Source organism: Cannabis sativa, chromosome 5 (genome assembly GCF_029168945.1).
Source record: "Cannabis sativa cultivar Pink pepper isolate KNU-18-1 chromosome 5, ASM2916894v1, whole genome shotgun sequence".
Classification (NCBI taxonomy): domain Eukaryota; kingdom Viridiplantae; phylum Streptophyta; class Magnoliopsida; order Rosales; family Cannabaceae; genus Cannabis; species Cannabis sativa.
This window is the reverse complement of record NC_083605.1, coordinates 1,620,930-1,644,973: the sequence shown is the minus strand read 5'-3', so window position 1 is coordinate 1,644,973 and position 24,044 is coordinate 1,620,930. Positions and strand designations below refer to the sequence as shown.

At 33.7% G+C, this 24,044-nt stretch overlaps 1 protein-coding gene across 3 annotated transcripts; it reads right to left on the bottom strand.

The window, feature by feature from the left end:
* Nucleotides 1-8,162: 8,162 nt before the first annotated feature.
* On the bottom strand, nt 8,163-24,044 carry LOC133037736 (uncharacterized). Of its 3 annotated transcripts, none has more exons than XR_009687752.1 (24): nt 23,854-24,044; nt 23,666-23,768; nt 22,812-22,888; nt 22,482-22,646; nt 22,274-22,393; nt 22,124-22,186; nt 21,902-22,009; nt 21,276-21,434; nt 20,789-20,866; nt 20,547-20,624; nt 17,211-17,297; nt 17,039-17,107; nt 16,853-16,948; nt 16,434-16,504; nt 16,082-16,210; nt 15,899-15,975; nt 15,779-15,819; nt 15,449-15,523; nt 15,126-15,283; nt 14,930-15,034; nt 14,760-14,835; nt 14,071-14,153; nt 11,372-13,833; nt 8,163-8,494 (listed from the first exon to the last, which is right to left on the bottom strand). XR_009687752.1 is itself a non-coding variant. In XM_061115195.1 (23 exons), exons 1-23 carry the CDS (start codon nt 23,995-23,997, stop codon nt 11,547-11,549), a joined length of 4,449 nt encoding a protein of 1,482 aa, XP_060971178.1. In that variant the 5' UTR covers nt 23,998-24,044; the 3' UTR covers nt 11,158-11,546. The 3 variants fall into 3 exon arrangements, 1 of the variants encoding a protein (XP_060971178.1); XR_009687751.1 differs by lacking the exon at nt 8,163-8,494 and adding an exon at nt 9,901-10,255; XM_061115195.1 differs by lacking the exon at nt 8,163-8,494 and having other exon boundaries at nt 11,158-13,833.

The following is a 24,044-nucleotide window of genomic DNA, read 5'->3' as shown; positions in this document are numbered from 1 at the left end:
ATATAATTATTTGTAACTATTATTAGAAAAGATACATAATAAACTAATTAAAACTATAAAAAATACATATATTTTAGTATCTAGTTCATCAATTTTAATAAAAATTAGAAAAATATAGAGTACAAATTTGAGCCCGTACAAAAAAAATAGGTTGGTATATTAATTTAAGAAAAAAAGGCCGCCACAAATAAAGTACGACCTGAATCCGAGCACAGTACGAAATTACTGGATTTGTGGGTCGTGACGGGCCTATCCTATAAAATTGTTACATGACACGACTTATATTTCTATGATTCGCCACAGCACGACCTACATTTTAAATAGTACAAAAAATATAAGTCGGAGTAGCACGACACACGTATTTACAATAATGATTTGTACCATTATTTTTTGGGTAATTTCGACACATGTATTCTCCCTACTTATTGTATTGGACCAACTACAATATACATATATATACTAACAAAAAATTACGTGTGAGGCACGTATACTAAATTTTATGCTAGTTTTTTTCTATGTTAGTTGAAAGTTATATTACAATTAAAAATTAAAGAAAAAATATTATTAGTTATTAGGTGAGATTATTATTATGTGTATACCGAATGCAATATATTAGTTATAATGTTGTCAATTAAAAGTGAATACCGAATGCAATATATTAGTGTTTAAGAAAGCTTGATGATTTAAATATGTTCTTAAGTTAATCCAAAAATAAATTAAAAATTGATGTTCTAATACTTAAAGAAACATTACTTAAATGGGTATAAGATAAAAAGAAAATTAAAAATCAATCTCTAAATTATTGATAATTGAAGATAGCATTTGTATAAAAATTGTAGATAAGAAAACTAATGATAGTCATTGGTGGATTTCAATCTTCATTTGCTTCGATAGAGACAATAGTGTAATTTTTGTATTTTGCACTTTTCATTCTAGCCGGATCCGCATATATCTGGATTGTCTATTTTTTCGTTGATAAATTGAATATGGTAGTGCGACAAAGCGGCGGTGTTCCTGCAAACTGTGATGTATTTTCATTTAAAATGATTAGACATGGTGTGCATAGCTTATTTAATTAAAAAAAATCAGCTTATGAAAGGCATGTAAAACTATTTTATTTTTTAAAAATTACACCTCTGCAGTGTATTTCATTAGTTGGGCAGCAGTACACGAAAATATTTTTTTCACAATATCTGTGAACATGACAACATATAGGCTCTTTGTATTGTCATCAAGTTCAACATATGTTATAGCACTGTAAAATGCATAATAAGATTGTTAGTATCTTTTTATATTTTAACTTAATTTCAATAACATCATATGTTTTTTGTAATATACCGTGGTGTAGGAAATCCTTCCTGGCCGCATGTTGGCTTGTCACATATAATTTTTTCATTGCGATTGTATAAATCTATTTTTTTATGACATGCGTCACATAACATGTAATAAAAATCTGGACAGTATCAGTTATTTTTATTGTCGCCTCAATCCAAAAATATTTTTTGTACATCCAAATCAAATGGTGTTAATAATAGTAAGATATTGAAACAAAAATTTTATAAAGTAAATATTGTAGTAGTCTTTACCTCATTCAGTTGCAGATTTTTCGTCAACTCTGAAATTTGGATGTTAGTCACTATTTTGCTAATATATTTCATTGTGCTTCTAATTCATGAGCACGTGATCAAAAACAGTGTTGTAATGTACTCTCTGATTTTTTTATTTTTTTTTGCATCTAATGCCTCAGATTTAATTATGATAAGTTTTGGTGGGTTTTAGTAAATGTTTTTCTTTTTCTGGTTTGCATTAATAGCTAGAACATGGAGAAATTAATAAGATTGGCATTCCTTTTTGTCCCAGCATGTACAAAGCAGCATAATTATAATAATGTTTTAAGTTACTTTTATTTTTATTTAACAGAAGACGAAATTATAAATTTTATAGCTTCTTAATAATATAACTTTTTCTTTTAATGAGTGTTTTTATAAGAAAATGGTAATTCTAGAAGAGAAGAAGAAAAGAAAAATTGTAGATGTACAACAGCAAAAACCCAATTGTATTTTTTGATTTAATGGGATTTATTTTATTTATTTTATTATATATAAATAAAAAGTGATCCATGAATTTCTCATAAACTATTTTATTTTTAATAATAAATCATTTAATTTTTAATATAAATAAACAATCACCCATAAATTTTTTATAAACCAAAAATTCTGTTATATAAAAGACACTTTTATGTTAATAAATATATACAGTATGATAAAGACATCAACTATTGACACAAGGATCTCCTAACCAAATATTTGACAAAACTGTTCTCAAAATATTTTAACATATTTTAGATAATATTAAAACTATAATAACAGCAAATAGAGCTAACCCAGCTCATTAACATACCAAAACAAGTTCAAAAAATTATGAATTTGACATAATTACTTGTTTGTTTGTTTGTTAGCGACAAATTTTTTGATACCTTCTGTTTCTACCAAATTCATTTATAGAATCTCAGCCAAAAGAAACTCATACATAGAAAGTGTTAAGAAAACGACACCCAAAATTTTGGTATTATTCAAATTGATCAATTAAAATCTGTATACATATGCACTTTTCTTAGTGAAATTATTGACATTTATTTGGTGAAAAACTACTTTTACGCTCAGAAGTTTGTAATTTCTTTTAAAATATTAAGGGAAATTACATGCTTAAATGTGGTTTATGGACCCAAACTATGTTACCATTCTTTGCATCATGTAAAATATGATAGTAGTACAATTTTGTTTCAATTATACCCTTCAAAAAAGTTAAAACTCATCTTTTACTCTCTCTCTCTCTCTCTCTCTCTCTCTCTCTCTCTCTCTCTCTCTCTCTCTCTCTCTCTCTCTCTCTCTCTCTCTCTCTCTCTCTCTCTCTCTCTCTCTCTCTCAAAGTCACACACACACTCTACTAGTTGGACCACTTGTCGCCGTAGCTCACGCCGTCGAGGCCACCTTGCATGATGGTTAAAGCAAGTGCCTCTCTCTCTCAAAGTCACACACACACTCTACTAGTTGGACCACCTGTCGCCAGAGCTCACGCCGTCAGGCCACCTTGCATGACAGTGCAGCTCTCTCTCTCAAAGTCACACACACATACTCTACTAGTTGACCACCTGTCGCCAGAGCTCACGCCGTCAGGCCACCTTGCATGACAGTGCAGTTGGTTAGACTACCTTGAAACTGCAACATTTAAGAACTAATTTCTTGCAAAAAAAAAACAATTTATATGTAATATTTTTACTAATTGTTGTTAGGTTTAGTTGTATTTAGCTTAATATGAATAGATTTACACATATATATTTTTTTGTTTGGTTGTTTTGTGTCTGAAATGAACTTGAGTGATTCTACGTGTTTTGGTTTTTTTTTCGTGCTTTAACGATTTTTAGAGATGCTTATAGCAATATTTTGTGAGAAGAGTGTGCGTTAGAAGTTAGGGATGATATTTGACAACAAGTAGCGATGTGTAGCGATATCATTACCAATATATAGTAGCATTGTCGACAGATTTTTAGCAATGCTTATAGCAATATTTTGCAACAAGTGTGTGTTAGAGGTTAGGGATGACGTTTGACGACAAGTAGCGATATCATTATCGACATATAGTAACATCGTCGACATTAATGATGTTTAGCAATATGTTGTGAAACGATTTGCTATATAACAGTATTGATATCAATCTAATGCAAATTCGTTATGTTTATCGATAGTTTTCGATAAATAATTTGTGATAGTTTTCGACATGTTTGTGATATGAATTAATTTTTTGTTACATTTTTGTTTGTAGATTCAACTATGTTTGTGGAGTTTGGATTGTTAAAGATTTCAACTGGATATTTAATAACTCAAAAATTAAGATGGTATTTGAGATTGACACTACTCTACAGAAAATGCAAAATTTTGTATGAAGAGTTGGAAGTGGACCCTTTAGTGTACGGATTGAAATTAAAGGTGTTTTAAATGTACATGAAAGGTAATAAAATACCGCCTGAAGTTTTAATGAAAGATGGTCAAGTAAGAGTGTTCTTAAGCATGAAAAAATGAATGTGGAGAACTTGGTGTCACTATTTGTGACTAAGGGGAAGAGAGATGTGAATTTGGGACCTACTCCCCCCATGAAGTGTAGTTGGGACTTTTGTTCTAGAAACAAATTGCGTGGTTGGTTTGAATGAGCAGGTCCCTACTAAATTAGATGAGCACAACACTGATAACGAATTGGATTAGTTTGTTGAGTTTGATGCTCACTATTACAATAATGATCTTGTGGTACATTTGAACAAGGATGATGATATCGAGTTAGAAGTTGATTAAGTTGTAGAGGTACATGCCTTGAGGTTAGACACTAGTAGCATTCGGCTAGATCCTCCTTGTAGTACTCTAGCATTTGATGTTGAAGTATGTACGAAATTCAAACATCTTATGCAGATTAGAGAAGACATGGAGGAAAATACTATTTATACAACTTCTCTTAGTGGTACGCCTTGATTATTACGTAACTCGCAACTCGCAAGGATCCAAATTGTAAATGGATATTGAGCGGAGGAAGAACACATGTTGTGACATGTTTGAGGTTACTGTGTTCCACAATGAACACACATGTAACCTAGATTCTAGAAATTCTAATAACCGAGCATTGTGAATTGTTGGCCACCTTATTAAGGGAAAGTATATATCAGATGGAACTAAGTACAAGGAAAAATACATAATGAGAGATATATTTGATGAATACGGTATCACAATTAGTTATGAGAAGGCAAGGAGAGGACACTTACATAGGTTAGGCATACACCAACTTGTATATACTGGAACAGAAGAATTCAAATACCATTACTGACTTTGTGACAGAGGATGTCAGGTTCAAGTACTATTTTTGGTCACTTGATTATTGTAGGAGGGGTTTTAAGTTTTGTCATCCTGTGATTAATATTGACGGTACATTCTTGAAGACGAAGTATGGTAGCACAATCTTAATTGTTATTGAGGCTGGTTACCCTAAAGCATGTCAATGTGCATGCTATAAACATATTACTATGAATGGCGCGGCCAAGATGAAGACTGATGTATGTCAAGAAAATATGGTCGATAGCTTACTAAAACAACCATAACTCACTCAATATTGATCTGATTAACATGTAGCAACTTGTGTTTTGAAACTAATTCAGTACTCTATCAAGTCACGTCTCACACTTAAATCAGATCAATACTGAGTGAGTTATAATTTTTTTACTAAAGGCAGTTCATGACTCAACGCCCAAGTTGACATCCCAACACTCAGGTTGACATATGATGTCAACCTGGACGTTGGGTAAGTGTAAAAACGTCCAAGTAATGTACTTTAAGATTCCTAAGTGATATTTTGACATCACTTAGTATGTTTCTATATTCTGGCAAAGTTGGTCACCAGTTCTCAAAGATATTGTTCTGCAGAAATGAGAGACTCAAAACTCTTCATTTCTGAGTGAGTTTCCCATGTTGGAATGAAAAATGTGAAGCTGTGAATTTGACTTCTTTGACTTTATGGATCTTATTTATTGTGAAAAACTAAATGGAGGATCGAAACGAAATCAGAATCGGATAAGCAGAACCCAGCACACAACGCCATTTGTCAACTTAGACGTTGGGTGCCCCATTTGTGAGCTTCGGGATTGTCGTATTGATACTTCCAAGGTTCTTAAACTTGAGGATGAGGTCTCCTACCCCTTTTTTTGACCATTCCAAATTCATTGGTCGAATCAGATTTGGCATTTAATGATTGAAACCAGCGCACCAGTTTGATTGTCAAATTGGTCACTGGGCCCAATTTCTAGGGGATCGAGTTTGTGGTTTTCTCCCCGAGTTTGCTTCAATCTTCATTATTTTTTATGATGAAAAAATTCCCAAAATACTTTTTTCGAGAACTTGATTGGAAATAGCCTAAGTTGACAATATGTCAACTTGGGCGTTGGGCATAGTGCCAGGTGTCAACCTTGGTGCTGGATCCCAATTATGGCCCTCTAGAAGTTCTATTGGTCCTCAAAAATAGTTGAATCTTCGTCTTTTTTGAAAATAGAGAAGATTCTTTGAAGAGTTCTCGAAAAACATCATCGGAATCGGCCTAGGTTGACAAAATGTCAACCTAGGTGCAAGGCCTTGCTTCCGTCACCCATGAAGTGTGGTTTCTTCCCCAAAAATACCAACTTCCCCTTTTTTCATGAAGATGAAGAAGATACAAAAGTCATATCGCCGTTCGGATACTTGGAAGGCACCCAAATTAACAAATTGTCAACCTGGGCACTAGGGTGCTTGGGCACCGGATGCTCGAGGTGCTCAAAAATAAACTTGCTCTGAATCCAATTCGGATACCTCAAGTATGTCTGTAGTATGTCTAGTTGATGTCACAATGCAAAGTTTGACCCATTTGCACTAAGACAATCCCAAAAACTGAAACCCTAGTTGGGAATGTCAACTTGGATGCTGGGTGAAACCTTAGGTGCCTAGGTTTGCTTCCGCGGTGCAAGTTCGTGTAATTTCAGCCCCGGAATGGAAGTTCAAACTTTAATAACTTGAATCTAACTCAATGGTCGAAGAGGGAATGTGATAGACATTTTAAGGTGCATAAATAGATGGATCCTGTCATTGTTGCATACGTTGAGAGTATAGAATTTGAAAAGTGGGCTTTTCCTTATTATCCAGGTGATCAGTACAGCATAATGACAAGCAACGTTGTCAAAAAGCCTCAACAACTTGATAGAAGAATTTAAGGAATATCTGATAATTACATTGGTTGAATTCATAAAGTTCACACTACAAAGTTGGTTCATTAAGTGTATCGCAAAGGCAAGTAAAACACTACCTCTTTGGCAACTACTTTTGAGGATGATTTGGTAGCGCAACACAAAGGTGGTAGGTTCAGGAGCGTCTAGCATAATGCTGGGCAATTATTTGGCGTTGGTAGAGGTCATAATGGTCGCAGAGGTGGTGATGTCAACTCAATATAGAAAACATGCACATGCGTAATGTTCTAATTGTTGAAAATTTCTTGTCCCCATGCATATGCCACAATGATTAGTCAGAATGTGAGCATGCACACCCTAAGCTCCCCCGATTACACAAAAGAGACATGGAAGAATACCTACAATGTAATGATTGGGTGCTCTCAGAACTCGTAGGTCAATCAAGGAAGAGGAATGCAGGAAGAAAACATACTAATGGTTATCCATATAATGATGACAAAGTTGTGGAACCTTGCCATTGTTCAACCCGTGGCGGTTCGAGCCACAACAGAACTTCATGCAAAGCCCGATTTTGAACATTTTCTCTTTACTAGTATTTTCATTGTATGTATTTGTTGTATGTTTTAAGAACTGGATTTTTTGTTGTCTATATTAGTTTTATGTTTTACGAATTTGTCACATTTTCTAGGTTCTTAATTGGCTTTCAAAATATTTTGAGCTTTAGTGATATCTAGCAATATACCATGAGCTTTAACGATGACGTTATCAACATGCTACAATGGAAACGTGTATCTACGTTGTGAATTACTTAAGCGATATTTTCTAGGTTCGTAATTGTTTTTAGAATTTTTTGAGATTTAGTGATATCTAACAATAAACCACAATCTTTAGCACTGACTTAACTGACATACTGCGATGTCTGGTTCAATTCATTTAAAATATATTCGTTTTAAAGCATTTGGGTCATTGTCAACATAGAGTTATACAATTGGCAATATGGATCGACAATGTTGTTAACAATGTTAACAACATTTTTCAATGACCCTACGGAAACATGAAATGAAACTTTTAAGAAAGCATTGTCAACATAGAGTGACTTATGTAGCGACAAAAGTAATGAGTAAGACATCGTCATGTGACTGTGTATCACCAATGGCTGTGATAATGGTATTCGTTGGAAGAGACGAATGCTCACCATCATTGTGTTCCCAATCTTCTGGGTACACATCATCCTCCCCGATCACAACCGTGGTCAATTTCAACATCAGACGATCTGTAATTTTCCGGCTGGGATGGTTGTGGCTGTGATGCCCCCTCCTTCAACAATGTCATCAAGTTTCCCAACTGAGCCATGAAGAACTCCTTCATTTCTTTCTGATTATCTAGAAGTAAACATCTCACATTAGTCTGGTTATTCAATAACTCTGCATGTGACATTATAATGGCAGACTGTTGCTTCTCAAGTCTATCCAACCTCTCCACCAGCGCTCTATACTCTGGTGTATTAGCGCTCAAAGCAGATGACTCGGCTAGTTCCGAAAGCAGCTGTGGTGGAATTATATTCGCCTTACCCACGGCCACGGCAATGGTCTTGGCTTGCGTTTCAAACATCGAATGTTGTGTACCATCATCATCCACCGTGTCATCGATGTCCATCCCAAAACAAAGAGAGGTTTTACCCTCATTAATGGACCTAAAATACTCATCCTCAGTAAGTTGGGGGCACAAACACTTCTTTACGACCAACTGCAAATAAAAAAGAGAAAAAATATATATTTAATGTCGCAAAACATCACTAAATTTTAATCGATAAATAATCGCTAAATGTCACAATTAATGTTGCTAAATCGAAGATTGTCACAAACATGTCGCTAAACAACTACAAACTGCATTTAAGTATGTCAATTCATTTTATGTCGCAAAACATATTAAATATTGTTGCTAGCATGTTAGTAAATAACTAAAAGTTGAATATAATGCATTTACCTATATTTCGTAAAATATATCATACTATTTCGCCAGTGCATCGCTAACTACTTATAAGTTGCATTGAAGGTTGCACACTCACATATATGTCACTAAAAATAATAAAAATAATAGCATATGTCACTAATTAATAATAAGCTACATTTAAGGTGGCACACTCACATATACTTCGCTAACATGTTGTAAGATTGTATGGATTTATCAGCTTTGAATTCAGGTTTAGAACTTTAGTTCTTGCAAAATTCTAGTGCGATAACCAAGTTATTTTTTATATTTCCTTAAATCTTGTGTTTCACGAGTGAACTAAATATATTGAAATTTATTGTTATTTTGTTCATGAAAAAATTCAATAAGGCTTGATCTCCACAAGATATATAAAATCTGGAGAACAATGAGGAGATATTTTTACAAAGGTTGTGAATGGGGTGTGGATTGACTATCTTTGTAACAAACAAGGCATGATTAACATTTATTCTTCAGCTTAAGGGAGAGAATGTTAGAATTTATTAGCTATATTAGACTATCTCCAATAAGAAATATAAAAATTATAAAATATTTAGCACAAAAAGTAATTTTGTGGTAAATTTACATCAAATTTTAGCATTGTACTTTAACATACAATTGCAAAACTTTAATGTAAAATTGGATATTTAATTAATAGTTTTATTAAAAAAAAAAAGTAATTTACAACTAAACTCACTTTGAAGTTTGGTATGGTTAAACCCCTAGAGTGAAAAATCGTTTTGCTTTGTACTCCGTATCTCCACAATAGACTACCACAGTATACGCAAGTGTACACGTGGCAAATTTTCATTGATCTACCTAATAATAATAATATAAATATTAAAAAAATAATTTAAAATATTTTAAAATTTAAAAATCATAAAAAAAAAATAATTATTTTAAATAATTTATTTTTTTCTTTTTCTTTTTCTTTTTTTCTTTCCTTTTTCTTCTTCCTTCTTCGTCAACCCATAAAATCTAGAAACCCAAAAATTTCTCCTCTTTCTCATGCTTCGGCCCCATAAACTCAAAAAATCCACCACAAGCTCCAACACCATAAACCCAAAAAATTCCCCTCCCGAGCTCCATCCTCCTCAATCTTTTTCGTTTTCTTTTTTTTTTCTTTAATCTCAAAAAAAAAAAAAAAAAAAAAAAAATACTCATAAGAGCAAAACACCTATCATCTTCTTCTTCTTCTGTCTCAATTTCATAAATTCATTAGACCCAAAAGCCAAAGATTCTATTTTTATGAAACCCGATAAAAAAAACATTTGGAGAGAGAGATAGAGAGGAGAAGAAAGTGGTGGCTGAGACAATTCAAGAAGAGTTCCAAATCGTGGTGGTCCGTGGGCAGAGCTGATGCCCTAACATGCTCCGGCGAGACCCCAATCTGAGCTACAGGCTTCAGAACTCATCACTCTCAAACGTCGTAGACATTCCCATTCCATCCACGCTGACCATTGCTGGACTCAAAGCCAAATCGAAGCTGACTTCGACTCACCAAGCCAAGAGGAGACACTGTGGAAAGAGAAGAGAAGAGGAGGCTAATGGAGTTAGGGTCCAAGAAAAAGAAAGAGGAAGTAGAAAAGAGAAAGAAAAAAAAGAATTTAAATTTTTTTTATTTTATTTTTAAAATTTTAAAATATTTTAAATTATTTTGCCACGTGTACATTGTATACACCATGGCAGTTCACTTTGACACTTAACAAATCAAAATGAATGAAAGAAGTACAGATCAAAACGATTATGGATATTTGAGAGTTTAACAATAACTTTTTCAATCTAAGAATTTAACCGCAAATTACCCTTATAAAAATAAAAACTAATAATTTTATTATCAATTTTTTTATTAATTTAATATGTAAAACAATAAAAAAAAATATATAAATAATTTATAATTTAATGCATTAAATATACTAATAAAATAATACAAAATTTACATACATACTATTATAACACATGTTAAATAAACTATATTTAAACTTTTGACCACTTATTTGAATTTTTATTAGATATGCTTTTAATTGTATATTAGTTGTAAAAATTAAAGTTAATTGCATTCAGTTAGTTTCTTAATATAGTGTCTCTAATTTAATTAAATTCCTATTTACTCTCTAATTTTATGTATAAATAAATATACATTCACCATTTTCTAAAAATCTCAAGTTTTACCTCATGAAAATATCAAATCATATTATCACATGGGTAGGGAAAAGTAGTTTTCGAATCAAATATGTGATCAAATTTGTTTTAATTAGAAAAAGGAAACAAAAAAAACATTGATACAAAATAGAAACAGAAATTTAACAGCTAAACAAGTATACAACAAAACAAAAACAAACTGAAAATTGAATGCCAATAATCAAACTTAAAAAATAAATAAAAATAAAAGAGGGATTGTTTAAATTATCAAATCTAGATTGAAGTGAATTTCCTCATGTATATTCACCGATCTATATAATGTTGCATAAAATGATAAAAAACTCTAGAGATTCAATGACAAAAATCATGAATATCATATCATGTAATTATAAGCAACAAAGTAACTTAATAAGAAGAAAAACTTGAGCAAAATTTAATATATATAGAAATCACAAGAACTCATTTTGGTTGGTCCTCACAGCAAATACTGACCTCAATTACCAGTTACCTTTGCCTTTTTTCTTCTTCTTTTCTTTGGTTTCTGTTCCGGAATAATACTAAGGCACTTGTTGTCATCGCCTGCAATTTTGTTGGGATTTGGAAGGCTTGTCAATCCATCTTCACCTATTGTCACCTCCAGATGTTGTTCTTTCTCCTGTGTTCGAAATCATTGCTGGTTCTCCAATATTCGGATTGGATGCAGGCGCTCCTTTTCAAGCCCTGCATCTATAGATACTGCTGTTTCTGTCTTTGGACTGGATGCAGACTCCTTTTCGCCGACATGGATAATATCACTTTGTTCACGTCCACTTTTACTCTTTCGTCTGCGTTTCCTAGTTTTACCATTATCGATGCCTTTGCTCTCAGCACCAGCAATTTCACCAAGGCCTGCATTGATAGATAATGTTTCTTCTCGTGTCTTAGGAGTGGAAGCAGCCTCTTTCTCGCCCAAATGGATAATATCACTTTCAAGTTTTCCATCTACAGTTGCACTTTCACCACACCCTGCATCTATAAACACTGCTGTTTCTGTCTTTGGAGTGGACGCAGGCTCCTTTTCGCCGACATGGATAGTATCACTTTGTTCACGTCCACTTTTACTCTTTCGTCTTCGTTTCCTAGTTTTACCATTATTGATGCCTTTGATCTCAGCACCAGCACTTTCACCAAGGCCTGCATCGATAGATAATGTTTCTTCTTGTGTCTTGGGAGTTGAAGCAGCCTCTTTTTCGCCCAAATGGATAATATCACTTTTACATTGGCCATCTACAGTTGCACTTTCACCACACCCTGCATCTATAAACACTGCTTCTTCTGTCTTTGGTGTGGATGCAGGCTCCTTTTCGCCGACATGGATAATATCGCTTTGTCCACGTCCACTTTTACTCTTTCGTCTGCGTTTCTTAGTTTTACTATTATCGATGCCTTTGCTCTCAGCACCAGCACTTTCACCAAGGCCTGCATCGATAGACAATGTTTCTTCTTGTGTCTTAGGAGTTGAAGCAGCCTCTTTTTCGCCCAAATGGATAATATCACTTTTACATTTTCCATCTACAGTTGCATTTTCACCACACCCTGCATCTATAAACACTGCTGGTTCTGTCTTTGGAGTGGATGCAGGCTCCTTTGCGCCAGCATAGATAATATCGCTTTGTTCACGTCCACTTTTACTCTTTCGTCTGCGTTTCCTAGTTTTACTATTATCGATGCCTTTGCTGTCAACACCAGCACTTTCACCAAGGCCTGCATCTATAGATAATACTTCTTGTGTCTTAGGAGTTGAAGCAGCCTCTTTTTCGCCCAAATGGATAATATCACTTTCACGTTTTCCATCTACAGTTGCACTTTCACCACACCCCGCATCTATAAACACTGCTGTTTCTGTCTTTGGAGTGGATGCAGGCTCCTTTTCGCCAGCATGGATAATATCGCTTTGTTCACGTCCACTTTCATGTTTTCTTCTTCGTTTCCTTGTTTTACAATTGATGCCTTTGCTGTCAACACCGGCATCTACAGTTGCAGTTTCACCAAGGCTTGCTTCTATAGATAATGCTTCTTCTTGTGTCTTAGGAGTGGATGCAGCCTCTTTCTCGCCCACGTGGATGATATCACTTTTACATTTTGCATCTACAGTTGCACTTTCACCACAACTTGCATCTATAAACACTGCTTCTTGTGTCTTTGGAGTGGATGCAGGTTCCTTTTTGCCAACGTGGATAATATCATTCTGTTCACGTCCACTTTTACCAATGTTCACATCGACAATTGCACTTTCAACAAGGCCTGCATCTACAGATACTGCTTCTTGTGTCATTGGAATGGATGCAGGCCCCTTTTCACCCACATGCATATCCCCAAGTTCAGCCATTCGTTTCTCCTTTTGTCTGCGGGCCCGTTTCTCCTTTTGTCTGCGGGCCCTAGCTATAGTATTTATCTTTTTACGTTTCATAGTTTTACCATTGATGCTTTCGCCCTCAGCAGCAGCATGACTCCCATCAATAGTTTTACCATTAATGCTTTCGCCCTCAGCAGCAGCATGACTCACATCGACAATTGCACTTTCAACAAGGCCTGCATCTACAGATACTGCTTCTTGTGTCATTGGAATGGATGCAGGCCCCTTTTCACCCACATGCATATCCCCGAGTTCAGCCATTCGTTTCTCCTTTTGTCTGCGGGCCCGTTTCGCCTTTTGTCTGCGGGCCCTAGCTATACGTTTCATAGTTTTACCATTGATGCTTTCGCCCTCAGCAGCAGCATGACTCCCATCAATAGTTTTACCATTGATGCTTTTGCCCTCAGCAGCAGCATGACTCCCATCAGTAGTTTTAGCTCCATGAAGCTCTACATCTCCCTTGCTCTTTCGTTGCTTCTCAATTTCAAGATACCACTTCGTCACAAGTAGACGAGCTGAGTTTGAAAGACGAGAGCCAGAGATAGACATGTGAATAGGCCTGCAAAAGCTTATATTAGCCAAAGGAAACAAAACAAAAAACACATGCATGCAGTCATCATTTATTTCGAGAGTATTAAGTCAGTAAAGTCCCAAGCAAAAATAATCAGTCTACCCTCGAATAATCTGATTGATGTAAACAAATTCTTTGCATGAACTGACAATTACTCTCATATATATAAATTCCAACATCAAGCAAAACCTGCTCTATAAAAAGATAGCATTAGGACGTTCTCACCTTAGAGAATGCAATCGTCCAACAACAGAAGACTTCTCATGCCAAAGAAATGGTGTGGGTTTAACATGCCTCCTGAAGATAGACTGCATAAACATATCAACAAAAATCAGCTTGGCAAAAATTATATATTTGTGTGTTTTATACACATGAATATACAAACAAAGCCATAAAAATAGGGAGCAGCACTTTTCGAATCAAAAAGTTTCAACCATGTGGTCAGTGCAGCAAGTTTAGTCACTTTCTGGGACATGTGATTGGAAAGAAATAGCACAATTTTCAAAGAAAGACTAGAACCAGTAGGAAGAACTCGGGATAATATAAACTTTGGGTTGCTACTTGGTAGTAGGTACACAAAACTAATGGTTTTGAGGGACTATCTATACATAAATTTGGGTCACTTAAAAGGTGTGTTTGGTGCTCAAAACCATGTTTGTTATCCAACCACACAATTTAATTGGAAAAGCTGAGATGCCAGACATCAACAATGCCACAAACAATTTCTAGATTAAATCAAACAAACTAATGAAAACATTGTTTCACAAACACAGATAAATCATTGATAATGAAAGTTACTACCACTAATTTTTATTAAACTTTTAGAACTCTTTTCAACTCCTGCACAGAATTATGTTGCATTAAACTTCCAAGATTTAGAATATAACGGCTAGAAAAAACACAAACCATTGTACCTTTTTCGGATAATGAACTCCATTTGGTGCTCTAGGAATGTGAGCATGGAAGGCAGGAGAATTGTAGAACACGGACCTAGATAAACAGAAATAAAGATTCATCAAATATGATAGCAAAGATAATCATTTGAACAAGACCAGACAAGATGCGAAAATAGCATGCAACTTACAAGACTTTATTGTCAGCGATCATATCCATGCCATCAATTGGTGAATATATTTGCTCAGGCTGCACTGGTATATTAGAAACAAAAATGTAACCATTCATCCCATCACTGCATGATTAAGGAAATACAGCAAGGTTAGCGCCAAAATTGTGAAAAGCTGGCACGAAAGAATAGAGTTGCACTTCTCTAATACAAATACCTGGATTCTGGAACAATTTCCTGTTTGATTTGAGTATCGATCAAGCTCAAATGATCAACATTACTTCTATAGAAAGAAAGTATATTCATTGCTAAAGGATAAGTCACATGAACAAACAACACATCCATACCCAATTTGTTCCTTTGACGCTCCTCTTCCTACATACATAGATACCCAATGAGAAACCTAACAAGACAAAACCCATCAAATACTGGAAAAATAGTTCATTTGTATGGTTATAGTCATAACGGGTAAGCATTTAGGCACCCGATGACATTGATTAGTTCGTAAAGAAACGATAGGATTGCAGTTCAAAAGAATACCGTCAATTCATTTTCTACTCTGGCAATTTCTGAGAGAAGGATGGTTTCCTCGATAAATGGAAGCTTGTAGATGGCCTGGATTCCAAGAAATACAAAGTCATCAAATTGTTAGCACAAACTTAATCTATAGAGTTGCCCTATATGATACTGAAATCAAACTAATATCTATTTTAATCAAACATAAAAAAAAAAAAATACATGATGATTGTAGAAATCAGTCTTTTTTTATTTTTAAACATAAGTAATATAAGCATAGTTGAAGAATTTGATCATGACAAAATACAAAATTTATCTTATACTCAGATGTAGATAATTCAGAATTGAACGTACTTGCCAAGAAAACCGTTTCCCATTCATATCCAGCTCAACATCTGCAGAAAAACTATTCATTTTAATGACAGAAAATTTAACATTAAATGGAAAACATAAAGCATAGTAAATTTTAGTGACCTGTTGGATAAAAAGCCAACAAAGGTGATGATGCATCAGTCATAAGCTTCCTATAAGACACCGGAAGAGCATGTGCACTGTACATGAACAAGAGAATAAATATCATATGACTAATATATGAGAGCAAAAATGCATAACGACGAATACAATCTTAAAAAATGAATGAAAAAGAAAGAGAGAAACCTTGCAGCAGGAAGTACGGCCATCAACTGATCAAATGGTTTAAAGGGTACCCCAAGTGTGAATTGAATCTTTAACTCATCAATACCAACAAAATCTGAAGCACATGGAGCATAGTGATAGGGATAGTACCTGTAGTTGGACATTAAAGAAGAAAACATGAAACGTGAATGTTGTGTTACTAAAAAGTATGAAACTTTGTGTGAAAAAAGATTTTTTGTTTCAAGGACTAAACATCAAAGCAGATATAATTTCCAAAAGTTTACTCATTACTCGTGACCGGATGACTAGCCCTTTGTAAGAAACACATGATACAAGACTTAAAAATAAGGAATGTGTAGAAAAGCTCACATACCATTGCCAGGAACAGACTCCTTCGTAATAATAATGCATGACCCAGCAAATCCCTTCCGTATATTTCAACACCTACATAAAATGAACCAGAAATTAAGAACTGGACTCACTACAAACAAATATAACACAGAGCAAAAGAATGTGTTCACATTATAAGGGTTTGTAGATATAAATTGAATACGGAATCATAATATCAAGACTTCATAGCAGAAAATCATTCTAACACAAACTACATCTGATATGTCACATCAAAAGTAGGAATTTATAGCCAACCCATATACATTTGTAGCTACAGAGCATAGATTTTTGCAGTATAGCCAAACCATTAAACGAAAACAGGAACTATGCCGAGCATAGATTCATAAGCTGCCAATATAGGTGGCACTTAGAAATAAATAGAGCATAACAAACTTCACTTACCAAATCGTTCCGAACATTCAGACGATCATTTTCAGTTTCAACCTTGAACTTTTCCAAGTAGTAGTTTTCCTTCCAATCATTTTCCCCAAAATTAATCTGTCAAAGAACCAAAAATTTTAAACTATGAGCACAAAACAGTTCAAACTAGTATACAATATAGTACCTTGAAGTGTGTCATGTATACACCTTTTTAACTTCAGTAGATGTGCTAACTGATGTTGTATTGTCTGGTGCTTGCTTCATCATAGCACTTGACTGGCTCAAATTAGATTTCATGACATTAAAAAATAACAATAATAAAATAAAATTGACCGTGGAAATATGTTACTGTTCAAACTCAAGCTCACAACATACTCACATTTACTGACTTTGAACCCAAAGATGTCTCTGTAACAGTTTTATTCTGTGAATAACGTTGATCACGGATAGCCCATTCATTTTCTACCTGAAGGATAAGCATATACAAATAAACCAAATAAGACAGCATAAAAGCATCGAACAACGGATCTACTAAGAGATATCTACAAATCAGTAACATAAAAACAAAGATTAACAAAAGCTCTAGTATTGATGCAGCAGGATGTTAGTAACAAAAGATCAATTTGATTTTCTTCTAATTAAGAAAAATATAAGATTAGCGAGCAAGTAAACCAGCTGACTACATATTGAAAAACAAATTACTAAAAGTAGTTTCGCATTAAAAACAATATGGAAAAACGCAATGGTCCTAAACGTGATTGGGTTACTCCATTTAGAACAAATTGTTTAAGATGGAATCCGATACACACTTGTGCACCAATTCAGTTCTTGAAAGAACTATGAAAAGGTAGTTTATTAATAAGAGCAAGAACAAATACAAAATCCCAAGTTATTCGAGAAACTTGGTAAACTCCCTGAGTAATATTTTACTCTGAATATTTCATACAAAATTCACACCCCTCTCACAAGACTAGCACTCTCTATTTATAAGCTAAACTAACAAAAAATCTTAACTAGCCAACCAAATTAGAAGACACAAACTTAGAAACGCTGAACACGGCCGCTAAAGATTTGACAACTCAACTTCCATAATTCTAATGAGTTGTACTAGCGAGACTAACATTAAGGCCTAATAGAATCTCAATCCTTCTCTACAAAAGTCTATCCTTTCAAATTGTAATATGGTGTTAAAGACTTTAAGTTTTCTCATTTCTCCATCTTTGACCTCTATTTGGGACCTTCAAGCTGATGTTAGTCAATTTCTTTTATGGATTCTTCGATTTGTTTAAAACCGATTCGAATGATGTGTATACCCACAAGTTCCGTAATCCAGCCTTGTGGAATTTGAATACATACACAGATTTCTTATTGGGCTTTGATGGATTCTCTCAAATACCACTTTCAGTGATATTATGTTTAAATTCATTCACTAAGTCTACATTCTTGGTGCCAAACATAGGAGGGTCTATTAAAATAGTCCTATATTGAAATGTGCCATCAGCAATACTCGCTCTCTTCTCATAATCTCCCTCATGCCTCGATTGATGTTATCCATATTCTATATTATCCCATGAAGTTCAGTCATCGCATTAAGCTTTGGCAAGTGTCTTAGAGTCTTAATACTCCTGACTATATTTGGATCCATAATCTAATTTTGTACAACCCACAATAGATTCTCAAAATTAACTAAATTTAACATATATACATAGCACAAATAAATCATACTTACTTGGTAACAAGTTGATCATCGCAGATATGGTGTATATATCGTGTGAATTTGGAATCGATATAATTGTGGCTCTAATACCATTCACAATGCCCCTGCTTCAACTGCGTTACACAGTTGTGATGATTCTAAGACTGTTTAGGTATGGGACTACCCAGCTGAAACGAGCATTACACATCTGAGACGGGGGAGTTACATGGTAAGAGTCACAATTATATCGACCCTAAATTCACACCATACACACCATTGTTACAAAGGATCATCTTGTTGCCAAGTAAGTATGACTTAGTTGTGTTATGTATTATACGTAAAATTTAGTTAATTTTGAGTATTAATTGTGGGTTATACAAAGTCAGCTTATGGATCTAAATATAGTTAGGATCATTAATGCTTTAAGATACTTATCAAAGTCTAATGAGAGAAATGAACTGCATGGGATAATAAAGAATATGGATAGCATCAATCAAGGCATAGGAGAGACTATGAAAAGAGAGCGGGTAATGCTAATAACACACGAAAAATATTTAGTTATGTCCCACTCGCTCAAATCGAAGGAGGCAAAGACTCACTTAAATCAAAGTAAATAAATATGAATATTCGTATCTAGAATATTTGAAGTATGACACATTGATTAAGCGTTTCATCGATACTTTTTCTACATTGGAATTGAAAATGAATGAACAATGTGTTAGAACCATAAACTACCTTTCACTTGATGAAAAACATCATGACCCTTAAACTGCCATCCAAAGACACTAGCAAGCATTTATCTTGCTCCAGAAAATTTTGATTACAAGCCAATTACAAGAGACACTTTAGAAGATGGGGTCTGACATAGAAGACCCTAACGAACCTAAACAGACGGTACAACCACCAACAAATCCTAAGCATGTGGAACAAAGGATCCATAAGAAAATCCGAATGAGGAATATATGTGTAACTTTATTTAATTTTCTTTCTCAAAAGTTGATTTTTACGTAAGAAGTTTAATGAGCCTCGTCAATTTAATTTCATTTAGTTAATTCTTTTGGAGTTAGAGTTTTATTGTAAGTATTTCTATTATATTTTTTTATCTTGAATGAATAAAAGATTAGATTATTTATTTATTTTAGTTTGTGATCTATTGCTTGAGTAATATATCACCATAAATTTTATTTAATCTATTTTAGTGTAAAGAACCTTCATTTTTTGTGTTAGAATAAATATTTCTCTATTTAACCTTCATTTTTCGTGTTAGAATAAATATTTCACTATAAAGGTTTAAATGGATTGATAAATACTACTTATGCCAGCAAAATGCATTTTCATTTCGGTAGCCCATCACTTGAAAACTCCAAAGTCAAGCATGTTTGATTTAGAGCACTCTTAAGATGGGTGACCTAGAAAGTTTTCCTAAGAATTGGAGCACTCTTAAGATGGGTGACCTCCTAGAAAGTTTTCCTAAGAAACGTGCAAGTGAGGATAAAGCATGCTGGAAATACTCGTGTTGGTTTATAGGATTAGTCGACATTTTAGGAAGCACCCAAAGTAACGTACGTGTAACTATGGAACTACAAAACTGAAGCACGAGCGTTACACAAGAGTCAATAACTCCCTCTCCACACATTCATGATTCAATCAAACTAAAATAGAGTGAGATAACAAGTAAGCTTGTCCAAAAAACTTCCTCAAGCTCCAAGATAAAATAAAAACGATCAATGTTGATTGTAAAATACAATCATCACTCATGAAGAGAACAAAAAATTCATAGACATTGGACTCCAAGTGAGTGGACATTTAAAATTCAAATCTCTTATTTATTTCTCTTTTTCTTTTTTCTTATTTATTTATTTATTATTATTTTATTTTATTTTTTTTGGTTCAAACTCCATAAAACAAAGTGGACAAGATTATTAGAGCTAATTGTCATCGAATTTATTTATTTATTTGTCTATTTTGAAATGCAAATAAACGAGAAGTAAAGCAAAGGATCTTGACAACTATCAATACCTGGACACGTTTTTGCAAGATTAATCCTTCATAAGATCCCACCACTCCTAAAAAATGCTTCATCCTTTCCAAATTTACCTATAAATTTTTATAAAATAAACTATTAAATATATGTACTCGTGCAAAATCTATTAAGAATACAAACTTTACACATATCAAACAAAATCATAAGATCGGTCACTTTAAGAACACAAATTCCTATCAGATAGTAGATATAAAAGAAACGTTTAAATCATACTCACCTCAAAAGAATTTGTCAGGTAACCACCCATTGTTACAAATTCCATTTTATAGATTGTCAGAAGTAATTCAATAGCCCCCTGAGAGATGTGAAGCACCCAAATCAAGAACTATTATAACAAACAAATATTGGATAAAGTAAGAAAAGTAAAAGACAAACCATGGATAAGACATACATACGTAACACTATAATATCTTAAATAGTTATTGTCCATGGAAAAATGTGTTGGAGAAGAAAATTCAAAAGAGAGACGTTATACAAACATGCATAAACTAACCAATGTGACAAATCAACAGTGAATAATTAAAGATTCATTTATTAGGTTCATGTAATTTTCAGCAAAAAAATTATATGCAAAGGTTAAGAGATCATCATATAAGTTTGAGTGACTGAAATTTTAAGACTCAAAGAAAAAGAACTTTGCTCTTGTTTAAATCTCATTTTGTAAAATTTTAGAATTCAATGTATAAGAAGCTTATGAGGACAACCTCAGATATTTCCAACGACGGAATGTGAGGTAGAAAGTCATTTCCCACAAACAAACACATCAAAACGAAATCATCAATTTGGCGCTCCAAATCTCCTTTAACATCTGGGATTTCCATAAGATATGCTAAATACTCCCTGAGGATCCAAATGTGAAGAAACTGTAACACAAAATGGCAAGAAAAGAATATATTAGAAGAAACACTATGGTGGCATTTGGTTGGGAGGAATGAAAACATAGGAATGGAATAAAATTTAAAATGCATAAAATAAATTGATAAAAAAATTATTAAATTTTTTCTTATCATGCATTGGAATGGTGTTTCATTCCATTTCAAAATGGAATTGTCATCCCATCAAAATGGTGGAAAGGTCATTCTATTGGAATAACATTCAAACACTTTAATACGCAACCAAACAAAATAATGGAATGGAGATTGTTTTCTTTCCTTTCCATTCCATTTCATTACCTCCAACCAAACGCCACCTATATTCTTATGGCCACAACACACACGTATAATGTAAAATCTTATATGAAGTATCAGATAACAAGATTGCTTTAGACACTTGAAGTTCAAAGTGGTAATCAATAATGCAAAAAAATTATTGGCAAGGGACAGAAAATTACCTGAAATTTCTGGTTTGAGATATAGCTATCTAGATTCCCTTTCAACAAGCCCGTACCGTTTCTCTTATTCATGTACTTGGATTTTACAAATTTATCCTTCATGACATCCTACATATACCAAATCTAAAATTAAACATAATAATAAAGGACAATGATAATGAGAAAACTACAGTAATGTTTTTAGTTACTTTTGAAGAAAAATTCAACTTGCTCATCACAAACCTCTCTCAAGATAGAAAAATGGACCTCATGGGATGCTAGAGCAAGCATGATAAGATCTGCATCCTATATCAAATTCAAATGTTAACATCATTAGATATCCCATATTGACTAAAATGGCTACGCTCTAAATGAAAGGAATCATCAAATTACCAATCCATATAGACAATGCCTTGTATTTGGATCAAATCCAGGCAGGTTTCTTTGCAAACGAATGTAAGACATTATCTTATGCTCCCCCTCGCCCGGTACACTGGCATCCGAAAGTATGACCTGCAAAACCATCATGTCAATAAGTTAGAATCCATATGCTATAAAGAAAGAGAGAATTGAATAAACAGGTAAATATCACGACAGTTACCTTGATTCCCTGCCAGTTTGGATCCTCATTCATTCTCAAGTAAATGTAATAGCGAAGGGCTGAAGACAACAATGCCATGAATTCAGACCCAGGTGTGATGACATTTGAATCAAGTTTACAAGAATCTTCTATTGACTGATTTTTAAGCTTCACTTTCCAAGCAGCCTGAAAGAAACATTATTAAAAACAGTTATGTTTGATACAGAGATTTTGTGTTTTTAATTCTATTTGTTCATGTAATCTATCTTTGATTGTGTTCCTAATAATGAATATTGGGTCATAACAGATATCAATGGCAAGTTTCAGAGATCAAAGACAACAAAAACCCACCTCCTCAGCCGCATCCTTAGCAGTCCTGAATCGTCGCGACCTTTGTTGGTTCATCTTAGCTCGAGGAGCAACACCATCTACAGAAAAAATTAATCCAAAACACAAACTTTCAAACACATTTACAGTTTTTTTGCAGAATGTTTTGTGAAAAATAGTCATTATTAAATTTTTAATTATGAAAATAACTTTCTAAAAAAATACTATAAGCAAAATAAACATATTTTGTTGCAAGAAGAACCAAAAATTACACTATATGGTCATACAACAAGCAAAAGTCCGTTTGGTACACCGTATAAAATCATATTATATTGTATAATATTATATTAAATTGTATGATATATCATACTTTTTAGGGTAAATAGCGGCATAAGTACCAAAAGTTTAAATTTATAAACAGTATAAGTCCCATGTTTATTTTTTTCAGCAACATAAGTACCTAATGCTTGTAAAACTATAATTTTTCTCCAATTTCATCAATACAAACTCTGTTTTGAATTTATTAAAAGAACATTTAATACTATATGTTTCTGTCTAGACCCAATGATTTAGAATTTAAGCCTTATATATGTCATATTTAAGACAATAATTAATAAAAAAAACATTTTACAAATATTGAGCAGTAGATTTATACCACTTACAAATTTGAAATTTTGAGTAAGTATACTGCTATTTACCTTACTTTGTAGCACTATGTTTGGTATTGCATATACATATAGATATATATACAATATTTTGATATAAATCAAAACTTAAAATAGTATTAATAAAATCTAATATGGCCTACCAAACGAAACAGGCAAAGAAAACCAAGATATTCCAAGCCAAACAAACAGACAGAGTTGAGTTTCACTCACCAATTGCAAGGAAGAGTAGCTTTTTGGGTTTAGCAACAGATAAAAGCTTATCAATATACTTAAAAACCGCTTGAAAAACCTCATCGTAGGTCTTCGGAGCTGGCTGTGGAGAACAATACACAATGCTCAATCAATTATACAAACAATAATACATATATATATTGTAAGTACTATATAAGGCAGCATACCAGTCCTTGAGGGTGAAAACAGGGGTGGATGATGCCATTCATGTCGAGGTAGAGATTGTCGAAGTCCAAGCCATTGATTGGGGCATCGATTACAGTGCGAGGGAACTTCTCCACTAACCATCTGTAAAACGAAGGTATTCCCATTGTTGTTGCTCTGAGATGAATGAACGAACCTCTTACGTCCTCTGAAG